At 39.6% G+C, this 24,603-nt stretch overlaps 1 protein-coding gene across 1 annotated transcript in view; it reads left to right on the top strand.

Annotated features, from left to right (window-relative positions):
* Positions 1-24,603, top strand: part of LOC105918256 (NT-3 growth factor receptor) — an 80,962-nt gene that overhangs the window by 46,586 nt on the left and 9,773 nt on the right. Inside the window, exons 6-13 of the mRNA XM_012853307.3 lie at positions 6,409-6,551; positions 8,348-8,489; positions 9,387-9,499; positions 10,693-10,876; positions 11,851-11,862; positions 14,007-14,053; positions 14,560-14,662; positions 20,235-20,423. Of these exons, the coding sequence (XP_012708761.2) occupies positions 6,409-6,551; positions 8,348-8,489; positions 9,387-9,499; positions 10,693-10,876; positions 11,851-11,862; positions 14,007-14,053; positions 14,560-14,662; positions 20,235-20,423 (933 nt within the window). The remainder of the gene's footprint in view (positions 1-6,408; positions 6,552-8,347; positions 8,490-9,386; positions 9,500-10,692; positions 10,877-11,850; positions 11,863-14,006; positions 14,054-14,559; positions 14,663-20,234; positions 20,424-24,603) is intronic.

Genomic DNA, 24,603 nt, shown 5'->3' with positions numbered 1-24,603 from the left:
TTTGGGTGGTCAAGGCCCCTGCAGGGGGAGGCAGGGGACTGCCTCCCCCTGCATTTGCTATGGCGGCACCTAATTAAAGTTTCCGTGGCATAACAATAATAACAATGTATTTTCTTATGATGTCCCTTTGGCTGAATGAGTCTTTGGAAATTATGCTTTCAAAGGTAACAGAAAAGTAATCAGATTTGGCAACATCAGTCACATTGACTTTGGAAGTGTTTAGACCTTTAGTGATGATTAAGTCTAAAATATGTCCCTGTTTGTGTGTTGGCTGTTTAACATGTTGATTTAAACCAAAGTTTCTAAGTGTGTCACACAGTTCTTTTGCACCTCTGTCTTCAAGGTTGTCAACGTGAAAGTTGAAGTCTCCCACACCAATCAAACAGTTGTAATCAACACAAATCACAGATAGGAGATCACTAAGATCATTAAAAAAGTTTGAATTGGATTTAGGAGGCCTGTAAACATTTAAGAACACAGTTTGTACCAGGCTCTTTGCCTGGAGAGACAAATATTCAAACGAGTAGAATTTTTCCAGAAACACCTTTTTACACTTGTTGCCACTGCTCCACCTTTCCTTTGCTGTCTGCTCTCACAAAGAAAATTGTAGTTTGGAGGAGTCGACTCTATCAGAATAGGTGCTTTGTTAAGTTCATGTAACCATGTTTCTGTTAAAAACATAACATCAAGATTATTGTCAGTGATGAAGTCATTGATTAAAAGTGATTTTCCTGACAGAGATCTAATGCTTAATAAAGCCGGTTTACATGACTTAGTGGTTGATATTTTCTCTGTAGCAGGTTGCATCTCACAATTTATGAATTTTAAGTATGGTTGTTTATTCCTGTTTGTTATCCTTTTGATTTTGTTATTTCTGCCATGTATCATCACAGATTTATCAGAGCTATCTCTGACAAAAGGCCCAAGCTGATGCTGGAAACTATCACGTCTGATAAGGTTTCTGCTAAGGCCCGGTGTGTATCACAGAGAGGTCATCTGAAAGTCTTGAGCACAGGCATGTTTCTTGATATGTAGCAGAGGAGGATTGGGGACTCTGCTAGGGTTGTCAGATTCGCTATGTGGAGGATGTAAACTGTAGGTGTCATGATGCTTGAATGTTTGCATTAATTAGTTAATACCACTCACCTGTGTTGAGCAATTTCCATTGATTCCCAGTTGTATTTAAGTTCTGGGTTTTCATTCCTCCTGTGTTGCATTGTCTGTTTTCGTTCCCTGTTTTCGTTCCCCATTCCTAAGTTGTGTATTATGTGAGTTGGCTCCATTAAAATATTATTATTTTCAGTATGCGCCTGCCGTTGTCTTGCTGCCACTTCCCCCCAAACCTTGGCAGAACGATGCAACCAAGAGAAGGAACAGGCAACAGGAGTGGAATACTTCTGTTGACAAGTGGAGAAGAACATACACTGGGCATTTGAGGTGGCAGAGCGGTGATCGCCGGGTTGGGGCTCAAGGTTGGCCATCCCTCTTCCTGGTACCTGCTACAACTCTTCTCCACAGCAGGGCATAAGGTCCTGGTATACCGGCCGACAAAGAGGAAGAAACTCCTCACTTACCAGGGCTGATGCCCCTCACCGGTGGTCAGCACCGGCGCCGGCTCCGAGATGCCTGACGGCACCAACACCGGCTCCGAGAAGACTGATGGCCTCCGAGCCACCTAATCACCTGAAGCTGCAGCCGCCTCACCCCGAGGTCTCCGACAAGGATGTCCAGGTAGACATGTCTTGTGTTGCAAAACCCGAGGTCTGTGAGTTTGTTTGGGTGGTCAAGGCCCCTGTCTTGGCTGCAGATGACACCAGCATGACAGGTCCAAGGCTTCTTCTGGGATTCTCTATTGGATTCCTGTTAGAGGTTCTCAGTGGTCCTCAGTCTTCTTCAGAGGTTCCCAGTGGTCTCCAGTCTTCTTCAGAGGATTTATGTGGTCTCCAGCCTTTTTTTGAGGTTCCCATTGGTCTCTAGTCTTCTTCAGAGGAGGTTCTCAGTGGTCTCCAGTCTTCTTCAGAAGAGTTTCCCATTGGCCTCCAGTTTTCTTCAGAAGAGGTTTCCAGTGGTATCCAGTCTTCTTCAGAGATTCCCAGTGATCTCCTGTCTTTTTCAGAGGTTCCAAGTGGTCTACAGTCTTCTTCAGAGGTTTTCAGTGGTCTCTAGGCATCAGAGGAGTTTCCTTGTGGTCTCTAATCTTCAGAGGAGTTTTCCAGTGGTCTCCAGTATTATCAGAGGATGATCTCAGTGGTCTCTGTTGCTGATCTCAGTGGTCTCTGTTGCTGCCGGCCTCGAAGGTTCCACACCGTCAGTCTCTTGTCTAGTGGGTGCCTGCAATCTGCCCTGGAAGGGGGGGGGGATTGCGTGGGGGGAAGTGCCATGATGCTTTAATGTTTGTGTAAATTAGTTAATCCCACTCACCTGTGTTGAGCAATTTCTGTTGATTCACAGTTGTGTTTAAGTTCTGGGTTTTTGTTCTTCCTGTGTTGCATCATCTGTTTTCCTTCCCTACATTGTTATTTCGTGAGTTGTCTATTTTAATGTTTTCGTGATCATTAAAATATTATTTTCTCTATGTTGCCGCTTTGATCCTTTATCCCAAATCCTGACAGTAGGCCAATCTTAAAAAAAAAAAACTCTTTCATGTTGTTTGCAAAATCCAGGAAGGGTACATCTGGGCTTTGTGGAGAAAAAGGGGAGGTTGGTGAGGTCTGGACTGGTGTCTGTGGGGATGGAAGTTTTGGGTTCTCGGTGCCAGTTAAAGGGGAGTCCTCTTTTTGTCCTGTTGAGATCAGAGTCCAATCCTCCTGTAATTCTGATGTAGTCTCTTTCTGTGACATCTTTCTGGTTATCTTTATCCTGGCTTGTTCGGGCTGTACTGGGCTTGTTATTTATTTTGCCACTGGCTAAGATTTGTTTTGGGACAAAGCTGAAGGGGCATGGTTCACAGAATAGAACACTTTTTAAATCAGCCGTTTTGGACCTTACCTTTTTAGAGAGAAACCATCTCTGGTGCACAGATGTCTTTTCTCCCAAAAGATGTTAAAGTTGTCTATGAATGTTACAGCTGTTTGTCTGCATGTTTCTTTCAGCCATTTGATTAGTATCAGAACTCACTCAAAAATCTCATCTTCACGATTAATGGGCACATGAAGGACACTGAGAAACACCTTGGCCATGAACTAAATTTAGTAGACAAATGTAATCCTCTTCAATACTTCTGATTTTCTTATCCAGACAGCGTCACTCAAAGGCTTCGGCTTGTACTATGAGTTTTTCCAGAGTCAGACGTTCTTTCATGATGCTTGGAGGGATGTCTGATACATCAGATACCAGGCCATAGTTCAAGAATTATAGATCAACACCGCTGTCCTCTTCTTGTTACAGAAGTGTTTAATTCCACTTACAGATCCATTGCACAATACTAGTGTTCTTTGCCCTTGTCTTGTTTTTTCTCTGGTAGCTTAGAGTAAGGGCTGTTGACATACCTTTGATTGTTGTTATGATCTTCTTGGCTTTCATGTTGGATCGGAGCAAATCTGTGTTGGAATAGTATTCCAACATTTGCAGGAGGTTTACTCCTGCCAATTGTTGTGAGAACAGCCCGTTGTTGTTTCACTTGTCTTGGTACACTTCTGTGTAATATCAGCCAGCTTCTTTGTCTAGGTGTGGGGTTTTGGCCTTGTGCCCAGAGTGATCCAGGGATGGCTGCCGGTGGGTTTATTCTCATTTTCCTCAGGGAAATGTTTGTTTGCTTAGTTGCTGGACTGGTGGTCATAGTTCAGAATCACAGGCAGGGTTGTTTCATTTCCATATGCGGCATTTACATCAAAATTTACTTTGAGTGGGCGGATTTTCAGCTCCATAACTGCTATTTTCTGTAGAAGCTTGTCAAAGTCTTCTGTAGTGAAGGCAGGCAGATTTTGCTGATTAGCTGGAATTGGGTGGTTGTTCTCCATATCCACTTCATGTTGAATTCTTTCTATAACAGCGTTTTTCCTCAGAGGTCTAACTCCTCTGGGGTGTAAAGAGGCATCTTGTGTGTATTAGCTGAAAACTAAAATAGTCCACACGGGGGGAAAAAATTAATATTACGAGCCCCCCGTGAGTTTAGTCCAGCACTCTGTATCCTGTCTACCTGCCTGCCTGTTACCTGACCTGTTCTGCTTCCTGATACTCTGGGTTTGCCTAACCCGTCAGATCTGATAGCCTGCCTGTTACCAGACCTGGATCTGTGCCCTGACTCTGCCTTGGATTCCGCATTGGATTTTCCCTGGGTCTCTGGTTCTGACACTAGACCTCCTCTCGGATCCTGGATTGTGGAAATTCCCCTTGATCATCCTGCCTGTTGTAGTCCTCACGGTTCTGACCCTCTGCCTGTCCTCTGACCACCGAATTTCAGTAAAGATCCACCTGATAGTAACTCTGACCAGACTTTGAATCACAACAAGAGGTGTCAGTGTCCTGGTCCACCAGCGAGAGCCAGTGCTCACTTTCCCTGCAAATCCCCGGATCATGAGAAGGTTAGTGACGGTCAATTCAGTGACTGAACCACCCCGTAAAACCTTTGTGGTCACTAATCTGTTGTCTCCGCTTCCAGAGGTTCCTGCCATAGACGCTGATGGCTCACCCGCAACCTGCTGCAGTTTAGATACTAATAAACTGTCTTTAAATGTCTGCCGCTTGTCCTGGTTGAATTCTGGGTCCTCTTTTTCTGGTCCTGACAATAACTTGTAATCTGTTACATTAAAGAAGAACGTCATATATGTGTGTGTGTGTGTGTGGGGGGGGGTTCTGTGGATGCAGCCACTGTGGAAGGCTGCGTGTCTGTGAGCTTCGGGTAGGCCTCAGCGGTGAGCAGATTACTTCATTCATCCCAGACAGTTTTGGTTTCCACTAAACATAGACACATTTTATTTAATATTTTTCACCACATATATTATGCACTATACCGATGTATAAATGTTGGTATTACTGACAAACACCAGAGGTGTGGGATATCTGTTGGGAATCTTCTCCATATGCTTTGGAGTTGTGTACAGCTATAAACCTTCTGGAATTATGTGATCATAATAACATAAGAGCTGTGTGGACTTTCTATGGATATTGACCCTAAAATGTGGATACTTGGAGATGTTACATTTCTGAAGCTACTTCCTTTGAAGAGATACATTGTTTTGCTAGCATCATCTGCGGTAAATAAGTGTATACTTAAAAACTGGAAATCTCAGAACCTCCAAACCAGAAATATTGGATCAACGAACCGGTGTCGTACTGCACTCCTGAAAAGATTTTCCATTCAACATATCATTAGATATTGATGAGATGTGAACTCCCTTCCTTGATATTTTAGCAAAATTGGACCAGAGAGACTGATCTGTGTTAATCTTTGGTATTTTGTTTCAATTCTTTCAATAATTTTGTTTATTTTTGGCTCTTTAAATTAACATGTATATGCTAAATAAAATTTTCGCTCTATGTATTATTATACGGAGAGAGTGGGTGTGGGGAGGGCGGTTTGGTAGCTTGTTCTCTTAATCAAAACAGAATGTACTGTTATACACTTGTAGAAAATACACTTGTTGGTTGTGCATTATCTCTCTCTTTCTCTCTCCCAAGATATATATCTATATATGTATATATATATATATATGTATATATATATATATATATAAATATATATATATATATATGTATATATATATATATATATTTTTTTTTTTTTTTTTTTTTTTTTTTTTTTTTAACTAATTTGTTTATATTGGTATTGGTGTTTACTTGTTAATTTGTTTGCACAATCCTGAACAAAAAACACTCACATCCCTGTTTTAAATACAAACTGAGGACATTGCCTTGACTTCCCTTGACTTCTATTCATTTTAAATCCTTTCTATAGTCACGCTTAGCAAATGTTCTTCTTGATTTCCAGGGATACAAAGGAGTGTAGATTATTTTTATTTGCCAATTTAAACCTGTAATAAACAAGGACAACTCTTCCAGACCATGGCAAAGACGTCTGAAAAACTTGCATTAATGTACTGTGTTTGATCTTATTATGTTGGAATCTTTAATTACTCAAAAAGACTTTCCAGCTTGTGGAAGAAAATACCAGCTACATTCAATAGTTGATAGGCCTTAACCTTGTTGACCGAGAAGGAGTCACATATTATTAGGCACAACTGCACATTGATTTCAAGTGTCAGTGTTTCACCTCCTCTCTCATGTATGTCTTTATAGGCAGACTATGTTTCTAATAACAAAAGAACTTTAAGACTATATTGTACTATACAATGAACTTCAATGGAAAATTTGAAGGCTCGTATCTGTGCACTTGCATGAGAAATCCCAATTTATCCCTGATCAGATGTTTTGTAATTTTTAAACACAACTTCTACTTCTCTATTACAGACCTACCTGTTGTCAGTGTTAGTCACAGCAACCTAACGGTTGTTGAAGGTAGTCAGGTAACAGTGATCTGCAATGGTTCTGGATTGCCAATACCGGAGGTGGACTGGCCTGTTAAAGACTTTCACTCTATCACTGCACAAGGGGTATGTATTATGCACTCGCTCACATGCAGAGATTATACAGTGGGTACATCTTAGAAGTATTTTAAACTTAATCTGTTAGTTTTTGAATAAATTCCACATTTGTGCTGTATATGTTGCAATCAAGATGAATGCTTGAATAAAAAATAGACAGCCTGACTTAGCACACAGCTTTGGGGAGCTCCAGTAATGAGTACAATAGAGGTCAAAAGCTTCCTATCCAAGATTCCCAGCAGATTGCATTGAGTCTTGACAAGCAGCTTTCACTCCTCCTGAAAGAGCATAGATCCACAGTGAACTGTCGTCTGCATTGTCGATGGCTTTGCAGCAATCCCTCATACTGAGCAAGCATGAAGCAACAGTGGACAACTGGGGATTAGAGAAGACAGAGCAGAGACACAAAAAAGCAAAGAAGCACGCATTGATCAAGGAATCCTTTGGATAATGGCAGCTGATCTGGTGTCTGTGTCGATACATCTGTTTCCCCCTTTTGTTATGTGAATATCATAATTGCCTGCTCTGCCTATGAAACATGTAGCTACTTTAAGATGCTTTATAGGCAAAAGAATACAGAGGGTTATGTGTTTCAAAAACATAATGTCCCTTATCTGTAACATGCTGCACATGTTTTTTGGTGCATTCTGTGAGTAATCACCTGATTAAACAACAGACATTTTCTGACAAAGAATGATGCCTGTCTGCTCTGAGATCTGGCTGATAACATGATTTGTTTGTTTAAAATCTGTTCTTGACTATTTGTCTTCTGGCCATAATTATGCTTTCAGATTGCAGCAGCAAGGTCCTTAGTTCAGTCTTTCTTTTTATCCTTTTATGAAAATACACAAACTTAAACTACTGTGCTCTCTTGTCATATTATGATAAATCAGTTTAAAAATACAGTGTGTATTCAGTTTAAAAATATGGTGTGTAACTTTGTTAAACAATGTTGGACTCTGTAATTTTCTCTGGTCCCCTGCCTGATCTGAACAGTGATGACATGTTTAGCCGCATGTCATCATTCAACTGCTGGTTGTCTAGGTGGTGTCCCGAAAGAAAAATGGGCTACATTGATAACTAGCAAACTTGGTCTGATCCAGAGACCTGATATAGTGAAATTAATATGAATAATAATTTAATGTCACTTGGGCTTTCTGATTTGCTTCTGCTTTACATTATGAAACTTCAAAACACTGTATAACATCCACCCTGATCCCTCATTCCCACAGACTCCATCATCCGTGTGTACTCTGGTCACAAATAGAAGCCATTCTAGTCACAGGCTCTGTGGGGCAGGCATGCTGTGGAGCTCTGTGGCCCCACAGCATGAGACAACCCTCCTTTGTTGTTTGTCCAAAATATAGATCAAGTCTATTTTTGATGGATGATGGAGCAAATTGCTGAAATTTCTAAAAACCACATGAGTCAGACAGAAGGTCAGACAGTATGTGTAAAGCAGTTGCGGTATATTAACAAATAAAGGGGGGAGGGGTGGGGCTGTCTGGATGCATGAACGGATCCTACACATATCCAATTTGGATAGCCGCACGGGACATTTTGAAATGGATGATGGAGCAGACATGGAGCATAGTCAGTGTGAAGTCGGCCTGAGATGATTATAAAGTGCTCTGAATCAATCAGTATTGCATGAACACACTGATGTTTCACTGGAAGGCTTTTTGGCCACTAAGCATACTGTTTACCAATTCTTTTTTATGAAGCTTTGATCCCGTTTTGTTTTCATCAGAGGTTTGTTGCTTTTGTCAACTTGTCTGTTTTCTTGTTTTCTGCTGTCCCTCCAGGCTAAAGTATATAACAACAGTATTCACTCCATCAACATAACACTGGTCAACGTTAGCAGGGAGGACAACAATTTCATGCTAACTTGCACTGCTACCAACATCGTAGGCTTAGCCAAAGCTTCTGTTCACCTAATTGTTCACTGTAAGTTGATACATACAACACAAACAAAGATATTAGACCAGATTAAATTTAACATTAAATGGTTACAATTATATTTTACCACAGTAGCTCAAAATCATGTTAGATAATGAAAAAAGTTTTTTGACCAAATTCCATGAAGCCAGAAATGAGCACTGAATATGAATGAAAGCATTCTACTCAACAGTGCTTGGACATATCATATTGTGGTAAAAATCATCGGGAGAGTAGCATATTGATTTTAAATTGCCTTGATTGACTGGATATCACAAAGGTTTCAATTGTTAATTGTGAAGACCACAAACGTGAGATCTTCAGAGGTTCAAAGTCCAAATTTGTTTCTACCATTAATATTTCAGCTTTATTTTCCTCATTAGAATCGAACAGAATTCACATTGTCATTTTTTCAAACAATGGAAAACAGATTAATAACTCTCATTTGTATATATACAAAGTATATTAAAAAAGTACACTAGGTAATCATACAAAAAAAGGTTAGCTGCAAACCGCCACTGTGACAGCTTTCACCAACAGGAAACAAGATTTTTTTCCTCTATCTTTTTAGACTTGCCATGGCTTTCCGGGTGCTTCTGATTTGGAGTCCTTTGCTTCTATCACACATACCAAAAACCGTGACCAGTACTTATATTTTTCAGAGCTCCCAAATGGCAACCGCATGTATTCAACAGCAGGAATTGCTAGTTCTCTGCATATAGATGACTAATGTAAATTCATTTTGTTGTTTTAAAGATTAAAAAAGTAAAAAAAAAAAAAAAGTGTGAATGCTTAAATAAATTAACAATAATAAAAAACAAAATGGTTTGCAATGAGTGTAAGTGACCTCAAAACATTTTTAAGAACTAAATTTGACACTGGTCTTCTTTTCCTCTGTCCCTTTAGTTCCTCCCTCCATTGTGAAGCTTAAGGAGCCTGAACGCCGCCATGACACATGCATAGAGTTTACTGTTCGGGGTTCACCCCATCCAACATTAAGATGGTTTCATGAAAATAAGGTAAAACAAGTTTTGTTGTAATAAGGCAATCATTCATTTTAGACCTTTGAAATTATTCTCACTAATCATATGCAGTCTGTAGAGACCCTGAGACACACCGAGAACACACTGCATGCACTATGTTTTCCTTTTATCACGGGAATGCCCTGAGATCACTCTAAATCAGCTGTAAAGTATCACTGAGCAGAAAAGGGTCTTTGTTTACCTCCTGGATCCTTGGGTTAGGGTTACAACCTCAATCTAATCTGAAATTAGTAGAAAACAGTATAGCTAGATGAACAATACTGTTGCTGTATTCATACATTTATTCACTTTTTCACTCCATAATTCCTGAAAGAAAAGCATTAGAAGGATGAAGCTTTTTCAGGAGTCAGCCTTTGCAAAAATATGTTCACCCCATATTAGATTTTAATAGTGGCATCAATGATTAATACGAACATTATTTGCATTTAAAAACATTAAGCATAGAATCTAAAACAAATTGAAATAAGTTAATGTAGGATACCTGATATGAAACAAAATGACCTGCTCATTATAAAAAATATCAAATAACATAACATTCTTTCCTTTAACAGTGTTGTCACGGAGGCTTATGTTTTGTAGTTTTTAATTTTGGGGCTGTGAGATTGCGTATTGAGTCTGTGCACTTGAAGGACGTTACGTTTGTTCTTGAGGAGTCAGTGAAACAGTGCCCTCTAGAGCCATATAATCTGATAGGTTGTGGAAAACAGACTTAATCAATTTGTTTTAGCGGCCCAAGGGGTTAAAGGCGCAGCTCTAGTAGCATCATTTTATTATGGATAAATAAATGATAGGAAGAATATTGTAGCCTACAGAGGAATTTTTATATTATGTACAAAAATGCTCTCAATATATAAATATATATAAAGAATATATATATATATATATATATATATATATATATATAATATAAATAACTGTTAATCAGATTAAACTGATAATAAAGACTGTGACATTGGTGATCTTTTGTTATTTTCATATTTCTTAGATTCTGAGTGTGCTCTTTTTCACAAGATGCAATTCTGACCTTACTGTACATTCAGTCTTATCTAGTATTATCATTATTATTATTATTATTGCTCTTTTTATGTGTATGTGTGTGCCTCCATTAGCCTGACATTACGCTATTTGTATTCCATTCTAATCTATTCAATTCTATTCTACCCTTTCAGGAAATTTTCCACAGTGAGTACATTCGACCTGATATGGCTGTTTTCCGTGATGACATAGAGGGGTGCCTTCTTTTTAAAAACCCAACGCACTATAATAATGGCAACTATACCTTGGAAGCAATCAACTATCTGGGTGTGGTCAACAGGACAGTGTATGGACACTTCCTTGAAATGCCCCCTTCTGGTAAGATGTGACTGTCAAAATATCGAGAGCTTATGTCTAGTGGAATTATAACCTAATATGTTTAATAATTGTATCCCTTTTATATTCAGTGTAAGTAATGATTGGCTACTTCTCCAGACATTAGAAAGAACTATTCAGCTTATGGGAATGTGTTTCTCTGGTGGTAATTAAAGTTTTTTTTAGGGTTTTTCAAGATCCCCTTTTTTTCCAATGCTGTCATAAATAACTAGGATAATATTGTGCTGCAATATGTATCATTAATTGTATTGTGAGGACCAAAATGTTAATAGACGGCAGATGCAATTTGGAGGCAGAATCAAAGCAAGAAAAAAAAAAGGTAAATATTGTATATCAAACAATTAGAATCTACAGTAAAAATCTCAAATATGAAATGAAGAGAAACTCAATTCAATTCAATTCAATTTATTTATATAGCGCCAAATCATGAAACATGTCATCTCAAGGCACTTTACAAAATCAAGTTCAATCATATTATACAGATTGGGTCAGATTACACAGAAACACTCCATAATATTCAATCAGCTCTGCTGATCTGCTTTTTGACCCACTATCACTGCCACACCAGTTTTCTAACTGTGACACCTTTTGTTACTTCTGCCTGCTGGTTCACTTAAGTCATCTTAAGTGAACCAGCTTTCAAGGTGAAGATGGTCTCACTTGGAAAAGACATTGGAAACTGGCATTGTGGCAGTTCATGTGAATGAATCACATGCTCTCCCCAACCTCCACTTAGGTTTGTAGTGGTTCAATAGTTTGTAGTATTGAACCACTCACATATCTGGAAGAGGACATAATATATAATATTTTTGTATGGTAGTTGGACAGAACAACCCTTTTTATATATTATCGTTTATGTTAATTTTTCTACTATAAATATTTGAATATTTGTATTGTTTGTACATTGCCTTACAGTTTGCATTTGTCTTCCCTATTTGCTTCTTCAATGGATTCAGATTACGATTATGGTAAGTACATTTTCATGAATCCTATTGTAGTGTTTAGGCACCAATTTCAAAACTGTCTAAGCTACATAGAAAGGAAGCTGCACAGCGGCTTAGTTTGCTCATGTCTTGGCCCAACCCTGCTTGGAGCTCATCACCAAAGACAAATATTCAAGATATCAATGGAAAGATGCTAAATGTTGCTTGGCAACTATGAGATGTTTTCGATAGCTTAATCCCAGTAAATATTTTTCCATCAACTGCATAGCAGAGTGCAGTTTTGTAAATAAAATCTGATAAATTATTATTTTCTAAACTGACACCTCTTTTACATTGTGTTCTGACCTATCAAAGACTGCTTTGAAAAATGAAAATAATGTTAAATCTCAGTCTGCCATGGTTATGAAATTGACTGTGAACAGTCAGTTTGTAAAATTCAGTGCTTCTTCCTCTTTCTCACTTCTGCTATTCTTTCTGGCCATTTGGATCAAATTTTGACTGACGTGACATATTCCTGGTTTGTTAAATGTGGACTTGATCAAACTTTTTGGCTTCTGAAGGGGCAAGACATAGACTCTCTGATCTACTTGACCAGGATATACAGGAAGGATATCACAATGTCATTCAGGCTAAATAAGTGTGCCTAAATGTTGTCCAAGAGGGGTAGGTGATTGCTTCCAAAGGTGCTGAACCACTAGAAGGTAATAGCTTTTCTGTCACAGACTAGGGAAGTGGAAGAATCACTGCAGCTGAGGCCTCAATCCATCTGTCCATTTCCTACTCCGTCCTACCAGTGGCGACGCTCTGCCCACCTGTGTCACATACGGCACGTAGGGCACCATGGCTGCCTGGGTGGGGGACCAAAATTTGCTCAAGAGAAAAATGGACATCTCCCCAGTCATTCCTGTGGTAAACCGCTTGCCCCTTCCATGAACCCAGTATGTAATTGTGTAGTTAAAAAAGGCACACTACAGGTGATACTTTAACAAAGTTATGAGTTCATGAATGAAAGGTGGCATGGTAAGTCGAACATTGAAAAAAACCTAGGGCTTTCAAAGTTGACAAATAAATACATGTTAATGCAGTTTTCTTTTAACTACATACATTTTTTTATTGCGCGATTAATGCACATACTTCCTACATTTTTTTAGACATCGTCTGTGCTGTAGTTTGGACGTTATGTCGTTTTTTTGTTTCAGCTGTTCCTCCCATTTCTTATACATCAGGGTGACAATTCCACTCTGTCCTGCCTCCTATCCACCTCTTCTACACACAGGGGAACACATGTGTAGCTACTGCTATCACGTCTGTTTTGTCACAATTCATGATTTCATACTGGAAGGGGGAACAGCAAGAAGCATATTGAGCATTTTTAACATACATGATATCGTGATCGGTCGAATGTTCCTTTCCCCAAACGGAGTTGATGGCAACAGGCCCATCAGGACTGATGAAGTGTAGAACTAAACCGAGAGTGGTACATATATTATCAATCTGACTTGCCAGATTAGGATCTCCGGGGTTCCCTCCAGCCATGGCATTTGAATGTATAAAGATGAACGCAGCTCTATCTTGGTCCAACTCTATTGGTGTTATGTTCTGGAAGCTGGCAGCTGGACCAAACTGAAGACAGTAACTCAGGGGACCCATAGTGATTTGAGAATATTTAATTTTAAAGAAACAATTGAACAGTGAAGCGCTGGACATAGAGAAAGAACTATGAGCTGAATGATGAATCTGAGGTAGCATAACAGAGGAATCAACAAATGGAAGGTGAATACCATTAGAATGGGAGGAAGTTTATAGACAGGGGAAGTGAGGAAAGAAGGCATGGAGCGCAGAGAGCTGAGGGAAGATCATAGACAGGACAAACACGGAGGAAACAAAGAAATCTAACAGACCATGATATAAAATGATATAGAATAAACTAAAAGCAGAATCATTAACTAATCAACACTAATACAATACTAACCCTAAAGTATAATGAACCAAAGGAGGCACAATCCAGGAACTAAAACGCCTATCCAAAATCAGACACCTGGAGATAATGACAATTTGTTCTCCAGAATCAGAAATACTTTAATAATCCCAGAGGGAAATTATTTAAATTATTTCTTTTTAGTGTTCTTGCAAAACCTGTTTACCATAAACTTTGCCTTTCTTCCTAGTAACTCCAACTGCGGAGCCACACAAACCTTTACAAGATCCTTTTGGGGTGAGTCGCTGGAGTATTGCCTCACACGTTTGATTTGTTTTTAATCTTTTTCAAAAGGCAAGGAAACAAGGCTTAGACATTTTGACCAACGGGTCATACAAATGTTGGATATTTATTTCTAAAAGTAATATTTAGAAGTTAGTGGATAACCTCAGGTGCCACTTGTCTGTAGCATATAATTAGTATAACGAGTACAAAAATTGAGGCACTAACAAAGAATTATGTGAAATATGCCTGTTGTTTTTTACAAACGACTCTCACCTGTTATCTGTCGTCACATGAACTTTGACTCACTTTGGCCATATTATTATTAAATCAGTTAAAACAAAAGAAATTGGGATGGGAAGTGTCCAATAAAAAACAACTTTTAATCATAGTCACTTACTTGAGCATATTAGTGCAGAACATGGAGTGCAGATGTCAAGTATACTGTATTTGAATACATTAAAGATGTAATAATTGTTCTAGATTTGACTCACCAACAAACTACTTGACCCCTCCTGCAGGTCTCCATGGCAGTAGGCTTGGCGGTGTTTGTCTGTGTAATCCTCGTGTTTCTTTTTGTTCTGATAAACAAGTATGGACGACGATCCAAACTCATCATTAAAGGTAAGGACGAAACACATTTCTCAGTCTAATTGCATGTTATATGATGAAGTTCAGCAATTGTGTCTGTCAATAGAAAGAATAGCAAAAGCAATTTTTGACCGTTTTAATACAATATTGATTTTATTAACTGTACAATACGGAACATATTTCATTTTAAATTTAGTGATGGTCTTTCTTTGGCATTGCTCAAGACAAATATTTACCTATACTGAATAACAAGACACCAAAATTTATTGTGTTTAAGAAATTAAATTAGACTAACCTTTTCTTGCTTTAGATGAGTGAGTGTTACCAAACTCAACTAAAAAAAAAACTCAAAAACATTTGTGTTAAAAGTGTAGCGGGGAAAAAATAATTGTTATTATACTGTTTTGACATAACATTAATTCTTTATGTGTTTGATAGATACCATGCTTCCTTTTGGGTCATGCTGACAGATAGGAATAACTTTGTATAATGGCTTTTTGGAAACATCTGGAAAGCACCAACAAAACAACTGATGGAGCCAATGGCTGACAACAAACATGGACTGGTTTATGATTGGTCAAGATGTTCACATACACAACACATATATTTTAGAATCATATAAACACCCCTTACGGACATATTCCTCTCTTTGAGAGATCTCAATGTGAGTTCAGTGTGTGCTTCTGTACACCATTTGGTCTGTACCAATCACTCATACCGAGCATGCATGTAGCGACGGTGGAGAGAAAAGCTCTGCTTTTATAGGACAAATCCTCCAGCAGAACCAGGCTCAGTGTGCCATCTGCCTTGACCGACTGGGTGTTAGAGAACACAGAGCTTACACTAAAAAAAACACAGAAGAAATGATTCAGGGGTACTTTCTACATTTAGATACTCTAGGAACCATCAGTCGACATGCAGTCTAGTAAAGTATTGGGCAATCAGGCCTCTGATGTGTGATGTTGAATGATTATTAAGGGCTTTATATGCAAAAAGGAGAATTTTAAGTTCTATTTTTGACTCAAAGCTGGGGTCAGCGATTTTTCGGGAAGTTTCCCCAAGTCCCTTTTTGAATAATTGCACATGCGCAAAACCATCTTACCTCGCTCTTCTGCTCTTCAGGGAGATTACATGAAAAAAATCTCCCAAATCCACTTTGATCTTAATTCTTTCTACTCAGTCCTTCCTCTTCTTCTCATAAACATGAATGCGGTTCGCTTCTTGTGACTCTCAGCCATGTTCAAAGTCTATGGCAAGAGCAATGGAGCTACAACGGCTAACCACTAAGCCAAGGGTCACCAAGAGCTACTTTATTGGCACTGTGTCATTGCCAATAATCATATTTGCAATGCTTTTTTTTTGCAAGCATGAAGCGACAGTGGAAAGAAAAACTCCCCATTAGCGGGAAGGAAAAACCTCCAGCAGAACTGGGCTTTGTCACAAAGGAAAGTTTTAAGATTAGTCTTAAAAGTAGACGGGGTGTCTGCCTCACGGACCAAAACTGGGAGTTGGTTCCACAGGAGAGGAGCCTGATAGCTAAAGGATCTGCCTCCCATTCTACTTTTAGAGACTCTAGGAACCAGCAGCAGACCTGCAGTCTGAGAGCGAAGTGCTCTGTTAGGAACATACGGGGTAATCAGAGCTCTGATATATGATGGAGCTTGATTATTAAGGGCTTTATACGTTAGAAGGAGAATTTTAAATTCTATTCTTGATTTAACAGGAAGCCCATGAAGGGAAGCTAAAATTGGAGAAATATGATCCCTCTTATTGATTTTCATCAGAACTCTTGCCGCAGCATTTTGTGGACTTCCTGATAGTAAAGAATTACAATAGTCCAGCCTTGAAGTAACAAATGCATGGACTAGTTTTTCAGCATCACCCCTGGACAGAATGTTTCTAATTTTGCCGATATTCCTGAGGTGAAAAAAGGAAACTCTGGAAACCTGTTTAATATGGGATTTAACTGACATGTCTTGGTTGAAAATAACACCAAGATCAGTTTGGTTTAATCATCAGTGTAATGGCCCTTACGCTGAAATGTGCTGGATAAGACTTTGCTGGTTGAAGTTGCTAACTTACCGCATTCGTCCTCCCAGGTATGTTCTATGTCCGGTTGTAGATGCTGCTATGCAATTTAATAAATTGGCTTACCAGAATAAATGTCAGTTTTTAGTCTTGGACTGTGTGAAACAAATGTCTAAATACATGTGTATAGTTTGGTGCGATTTATAGTCCGGTGTGACTTATATATGTTTTTTCCTCTGTATGACGCATTTTTTGACTGATGCAACTTATATACCACAGCGTGTTATAGTCCAAAAAATACGGTAATCTCCATGATGGTCGCTATCAGGAGATGTTCAAATGGTACAGACAGAATTTAAACCTATTCTTGAAGCAGTTATTTAAATGTGTGAAGTATACGTTATGGTTAAAACGTCAATATTGATAACAGCTTGAAAGAAAGTCTGATTCTTTCATATGAAAGAATAATGACATTGTACTATTTCTAAATATAGCAAAATTTAATTATAGAGAACAAAATGACTAAAGGGTAAGATCCTAAATGCATGTGTAAGTCTGCAGAGTTTGGTGGTCATTATATGGTTAAAGCCTGTAATGTGCTAAATATAAGGACCATTGTCTCAACACGCCTTCTAGCATCTGGTCATCATTAAGACAGTCATTGGTCACAAGTCATAAATACCATGTCACAACCTAAGGGTTGCATGTCATAAATCATAGGTCACATGTCACAGGTGGTCACATCTGATAATCATAAATCTTAGGTCATAGGTCCATCCATCCATTTTCCTACACGCTTATCCCTGTTGGGGTTGTGAGGGGTGCTGGTGCCTATCTCCAGCTGTCAATGGGCGAGAGGTGGAGTATATTTTCTTAATCAAAGCTTCCAACTGGGATCACAGCTGCAGTGGCAAGGCATACTTTGGATCCGTCCATGACATCTTAACAAGGTTTTGTTCTGGTAATGCCACACAAATTTCACACCAAAACGCATTCTGCTCCCTGAACAGTATGATGGCGGCACATTTTCATGTTATTTATACTTGCATATAAAGTAATTTTCTATGTATGAACATGGAACCTTCACACATCTGGAAATTGTACTCAAGGATAAATCAACATTGTGGAGGTTCACAATCCCTTTCCTGATATCTTGGCTAAATCTGATCAAAATCATGATAATCATCATCTTTCTTCCGGAACTGTGATTGTTCTGCAAAACAACCAAAAACAAAACAAAAAAACAGCATATGATATCTTTGTTACACTGCCAAGCCCTTATTCAAAAGGATCTGTTTAGTGTTGAGTACTGCTAACTTTCTTTGTTTTAGAGTAGTGTCAGGAACTTATATGTTGCTAGTCAGGTATGTGTGTTGTCATTCCTGCTGCAACACAGTTGCACATAAACCTTCAGTGACTTTGCTCTTTGCTCTCAGACAATCCCGTTGTTGTGTATTGTTATACACTGTTTAAAAGTTTTTTAATAAATAACTGTCTGTTTGGTATTGTCTGGTAAATATCAGCTCTTGAGCTGATATCAGGACAATGGTTGAAAGGAATGATTTGAACACTGGCGATCTTTTAACAGCAAACTCCGCACACACATAGAATAAAGGAGTGACAAATTTAATAACAGAAATAAAGTGAACATCCAGAGAACATCACTATAGAATGCTGTTTATCTGAATTGAGACTATATTTCAATCAACAAATCCTCTCTACTAGGCTAGTGAAACTTAACTAGAACTACTAAGCAAAATGAAGATAAAAAGAAGCTAAGCTAAGGAACTATTTACATGCAAAAGACACAAAAGACAAAACATAAAAGTGGTGATCATTTAAAAACACAATGTAACCGCATCACACCAAAACTTTTCACACAAACCATGTAAGTCTCCCTGCCTCGATCCTGCCAGACCTGTCGGTGTCTCCTGTGAGTTCGGTTCACTCTGGCCATCCAAGGAAGAGAGCAGCCCGCTGCCGAAAGGAGTAGCAGCAGTAGACATGCGGCCATGAGCTAGCTGAAACGTGGTCGGAGCAGGCAGCTCTCAGATCCTGCATGCAGTCTCTGACCCGGTTGCCATTTCAGCTCCTTTTCACTCTCAGCTCGTTTGGTGAGGGAAGGCGACCGATCCGCGTCGGCTCGTGTCCGCTTTCCTGCAACAGCTGACAAAAATAAACAAACTTTAATTGAGCGGCTGGTTGCGCAGAAGTTAGACTGCAGCTCAGCTTCTGATTCTGGTCGATGAATCTCCGAACTCAGTTGGGTCCTCCGACGCAGAGGACGATAATCCCCCCCCCCCCCTTTTTGTCACTCCATTGATGCAGGGGGAGATGAGTTTCACAGCTGGCCTGTTCTGTGCAGCTTGTGGGCATTTGGGCCTTGTGAGGACCGCATGGTGGCTGGTCTGGTTCCAGCCACGCTCTCCTCCAGCTGTCCCAGGCAGAAGATGTGAAGACTGAAAAGTGATTGTCCTATGGGAGCAAAGGTTTTGTAGCAACTGGGAATCTCTATTGTGAGGGCTGTAGCTGCAGCAGGGCAGTTTGATTCCTTCCCCATGTCACACGTTGTTCAAAATTCACTCTGAATTTTGCCATAGCGCGATGGCATAACACCATTACAAGGATGTCTTTACCCCACACTACCGAATGTATTCCTTTAAATTGGCTGATAACTGCTTAACTGTTTTCAACAGCTTTAGTTAATGCTGTTCATTTTTCTCAGACAGTGATAATCATTGGCATAATTGCTCAACTCTTGTTAGTGAGCAGTGGTTGACACTGAACACTGACACTTGACACTGAACATGCTGCTGGTTTCACAGGTTATTGATCTAATTGTGAACCATCTGCACTTTTTAATGACATTTTTGCTAATGACTATTTGCACCCTTCTCAACTTCTCAGGGAGCATTTGTGATCAGTGATTTACATAATTCTGTAAAGTGACTGCTATCTGTCTTTTCTGACTCAAACATCTAAATCTTATCCGATGCTAAGGATTATTTGCACACTTTCAGCTTCCCAGGAAGTGTTGTCAGTGTATTCAATGATTTGAACATTATGTCTTGTCTATGTCTGCATGTTATGTGTGAATCTGCGTGAATTCTGAGTCAGTCTCACACACTTATATTATTTTTAGACAATATTTCATGACAGTAAAGATTCTTGATTGAAAGACAAACTATGTAGCTTTAATGTTATATTCTGTTGTAGCGCAATGCCGAGACGTAAAAAAAGAACAAACCAAGCCGTAAATCCATAAATTTGACACAGGTAGTGAAGATGTAAGAGGAAATAAAAATGTAGAAATTGAATTTGTTGGAACAGATTTTCTGAACTTTGAAACATTTGTATTTTGTAATTCTCCTCACTTAATCCTTGTCAATGGTGTGAATACATGGGTTGCTCTTCATGCTTTCTTTCATGTAAACAGTACATTAAAAGTATTAAAAAAATTATTTTCCTCAGAGGTGGGTTTAACTGCAAATAATAAAGAGTGGCTGCTGATTTTGTTGTCTTGTTATAGCTATTAGTTCAATACTAAATTAAAGTATTCCTTTCTCTTGCTTTCCAGGCCCAGGAACAGTGATGAGTGGGGAAGAAAACTCTGCCAGTCCCCTCCACCATGTCAACCATGGCGTTATAAGCCCCTGTGCTTTGGATGTTGGGTTAGATTCTGTGGTGATTGGAATGTCCAGGATCCCTATTATAGAGAACCCACAGTACTTTAGACATGGACACAACTGCACCAAACCAACCACCTGTGAGTAATGGCATCTAGAAGGAGCCAAGTTTCTGGTGATGTTTATTTGTAGATCATTTCTAGTCAGAAAACATACATACAGTCTTAAGAGTAAGTTGATCTTGAAACTCGAGTTTGAGATTTGGACTTTAGTCACACTTGAGACACAAAAACTTTCCACTTGACTTATGCTACTGTGAAGCTTGTACGACTGGAACTCGATATTCGAGCTGGACACAGATTTATGCTTAAAAGTATATAAGAATTTATTTATTTTTTTTTTTTTAAACAGGCATGTCGAGGATAATGTATAGAGTATAGCAGACTACTCACAGCAGGAGATGACAGTTAGGAGAAAGCAGACCAGCACAATGGGCTAGCCTGGAATCATGATCAAAACAGTCCAAGGCCATGTCCAGAATCATTAAGCTGATGAAGTGTACAGCAAGGGCAAAGCAAACAGGGAGAATCCAAAAACCTGAGGTTAGGCTCAAAACAGGCAATTAGACAAGGAATGCTGGAAGGTTAACTCACACAACGGCTTTCTGATGGTCTGGCAGAGACAGACTGTGGGAGGCAGGTATAAAAATGCAAAGTCCCAGGTGACACAGATACAGGATAATAAGCACAGAACAGCTGGATTGAGGTAAATTTGCTGGGGCTATGGTTAGAGAGTGACAGACTGAAATAAACATGAATGGAGCTGAACAGAAATACAAGGACATAATCTGACCAACAAACACAAACACAAGACTCCAAGTAAAAATTAATGCAAGAATTAACTCAAAGGCAAAAATAGCAAAGAAAAACATCTTCCAAATCTAAAACATGAAGATGTGAACCTTATGGCAAAACCCAAAGAGCAAAACTAATAACTGAATATGGGAAGAGCTATAGAACATGAATGGCAAAAGAAAACATTGGTTTTTTGCAAGCTCATTTCCATTACTTTTAAAACACTGCCTATAGCTGTCATTTCCCTCTGGGATTATTAAAGTATTTCTGATTCTGATATCTGATATCTGACTTCAGTATGAACTGTTTGCAGCTCCAAAATGACCTCACAAAAGACTTAGACTTAGACAAAATTTATTGTTATTTTGAATGCACAGTATGAATACAAAACGAAATTTCATTGCATACAGTTTACGACAATGTAATGAGATTGCAACTGAAATAAAATAACATTACAATATAGAGTGCAGGAGTGATAAGAATGTAACAATGCAGGAGAAAAAACAGTGTGCAGAAGAATATTCAACCATGTTTATAGTACAAAGATAATGGTGCAAAAAAGGCATTAGTTTGAAAAGTTCAATGTTGGTAGTGCAAAATAATAATGGTGCAAAATGCAGTAAACATTTAGTTGTGTACTTTAAAATTTAAATGGGTTATAAAAGTTCAGCAATGTTGGTAGTGCAAAATAATCATACAAAATTGCTATATGGTTCAGTTCTGTGCATGTGTGATGCAGAGTCCAGTTTAGAGTTCAGCAGTTCAACAGTCTGATGGCAACAGGGAAAAAGCTTTTGTGTAACCTGGTGGTCCTGCAGCGGATGCTGCGGAACCTCTTCCCAGAGGGCAGCAGGGAGAACAGTCCATGGTGGGGGTGTGAGGGGTCCCTGATGATGTTATGGGCTCGGGACACGCAGCGCTGAGATGAAATGTCCTTAATGGAGGGAAGAGGAGCCCCGATGATCCCTTCTGCTGTCCTCACCACTCTCCTCACATTCTTCCAGTCGGAGGCACTGCAGCCTCCACACCACACAGAGAGACAGCTGGTCACAATGCTCTCTATGGTGCTTCTGTAGAAGGTCGTGAGGATGGGCGGGGGCAGGTGGGCTCTCCTCATCCTCCTCAGGAAGTACAGTTGTTTCTGTGCCCTCTTCACCAGTGACGTGGTGTTCACAGACCAGGTGAGGTTGTCCGTGATGTGCACCCCCAGGAACTTGGTGCTGCTGACCACCTCCACAGCTGAGCTGTTGATGAGCAGTGGAGCGTGGTGAGGCTGGTTCTTCCTGAAGTCGACGATGATCTCCTTTGTCTTCTCCATGTTCCGGATCAGGCTGTTTTCTCTGCACCAGCCCACCAGCTGCTCCACCTCCTCTCTGTAGTCCTGGTGGTTGTCGTCTCTGATCAGGCCCACCACCGTTGTGTCGTCAGCAAACTTCACGATGTGATTGGTGGTGAACCTGGGGACGCAGTCATGAGTCATCATAGTGAACAGCAGGGGGCTCAGGACGCAGCCCTGAGGGGAGCCCGTGCTGAGGGTGATGACATCTGAGGTGTTCTGCCCGACCCGGACCGTCTGAGGTCTGTTGGTGAGGAAGTCTAGCAGCCAGTAGCGAAGGGGTGTGCTGAACATCTGACCTGGTCACTTGACCCGCAGAAAATCAGATTTGGCTCATGTTTTCCTGCAGTGTGAACCAGGCCTTTGACTTTCACTTTAAGAAATTTAACTTAGGCTATGTTCACACTGCAGGGAAGTGCAACTCAAATCTGATCTTTTGGCCCATATGCGACCCATATAATATTTTTCCAATTCTGATCTTTTCACCTAAAAAAAATCCAACTTGTGCCACTTCCATATATGGTCCTAATTAGGATACATATCAGATATTTTTCAAAGCATCCGCAGTCTGAACGGTCATGTCGCATTTTATCCATCTTTCACGTCACACTCCTTGCTCCAACTACACATCCAAACAAAGTAGTAGCAGGTGCAGGTGAGATGGCAGGCAGAATTAAGACAGAATTTGCAGGCAGGATCACACAGACCCGGAGTTGCAGGCAGTGACAGACCTGAACCTATGATGAAGTGTAGAAGATAAGTGAGAAATGAACATGAGCAGAGATTCTGAGTCCAGCAGGCTGACCACAGAGGAACTGGGAGTGTCAAGGCAGAAGGGCACATGAGACAAGACAAGAGGTTTCTTGTAGGGATAGGTTGGCTGAGGCAGCAAAATATGCTGCTCTAACTCTGTGGGTCTTTTTATACAGCAGTAGACTGATTTTCCAGATTAGGTAAGATTCCTCTAGATTTTCCCTCCAACTTCCTAACGTTGTGTTTCAAAGAACGCAGGTCTAAATTAGCCCAGAGATCCAGCTTCCTGCGAATAATCACCTTCTTTTTCAAGGGGACTACGTTGTCTAATGCAGAACGGCAATGAGCAAGTAACACCATTAACAAAGGCATCAATTTGTGAATGAGCAATTGCTGCCATCTGCTTGGCATTTCTGTGATGCGGAGGACAGACCTCTAAGTCTGATATAGCATTATCTGATAAACATCTGCTTTAATGAAACCTTTTTTTTTTTTGTGGTGGGGGGGTCTTAGTTAAGTTGAACTCAAAGGTTGTTAAAAATGGCCAAATAGGACAGGGTTGTAAGAAAATACTATTAATTATTTGCAATTAATGCCATATGTTAGTGCAAAGTAAAAAGTATGAAGACAGGAATATGTCGGTTTATGTACATTTTGAGCAAAACCAATTGAATCTAGGATAGTTTTAAAGGCTACACTAAGGTTATCACATTCTGTGTCAACGTGGATGTTAAAATCACCCACTACAATAACCTTGTCAGTGTTTATCACCAAATCAGATAAGAAGTCTGACAACTGATCCAAAAACTGAGTGTAAGGGCCTGGTGGACGATACAAAACAACAAACAGAAGAGGTTTTATTGCTTTGCCGTTTGGATGTGGGAAACTGAGGGTTAAATGTTCAAAAGAACTGTAGTTATTAATTGGCCTAGGACTAATTAATAAATCAGACTGAATGATGGTTGCCCCTCCTCCTCCTCTTCCCACAGATCTGGGAATGTGGAAATTTGAATAATTGGAGGGAGTTGACTCATTTATACTAACGTAGTCCTCTTGTAGCCAGGTAGCCTGATAATCAGATTGATAAATCAATCTGATTATCAGAAATCAATTCATTAACTAACAAAGTCTTTGGAGGGAGAGACCTTATATTTAATATACCAAATTTAATTGATTTATTTTTTGGTTCAAGGTGAGCCGTATGGATTTGTATTAGATTTTTATGATTTGTTCCTTTTAGATCAGTTTTTGATCTGTTAAGATTTGGCCGTGGGAAAGACACCGTCTCAATGGGATAATGGGTGGGTAACAGTACAGAAGCTGCAGAGAAGTGTGTTAAACTACTGTAGGGGCTAAGCCGATGCTTAAAGCCCCTGG

Source organism: Fundulus heteroclitus, unplaced genomic scaffold (assembly GCF_011125445.2).
Source record: "Fundulus heteroclitus isolate FHET01 unplaced genomic scaffold, MU-UCD_Fhet_4.1 scaffold_39, whole genome shotgun sequence".
In the NCBI taxonomy this organism is placed as follows: Eukaryota; Metazoa; Chordata; class Actinopteri; order Cyprinodontiformes; family Fundulidae; genus Fundulus; species Fundulus heteroclitus.
Note: the sequence above shows the minus strand (reverse complement) of the source record. Positions and strands in the feature narration are given on the sequence as shown.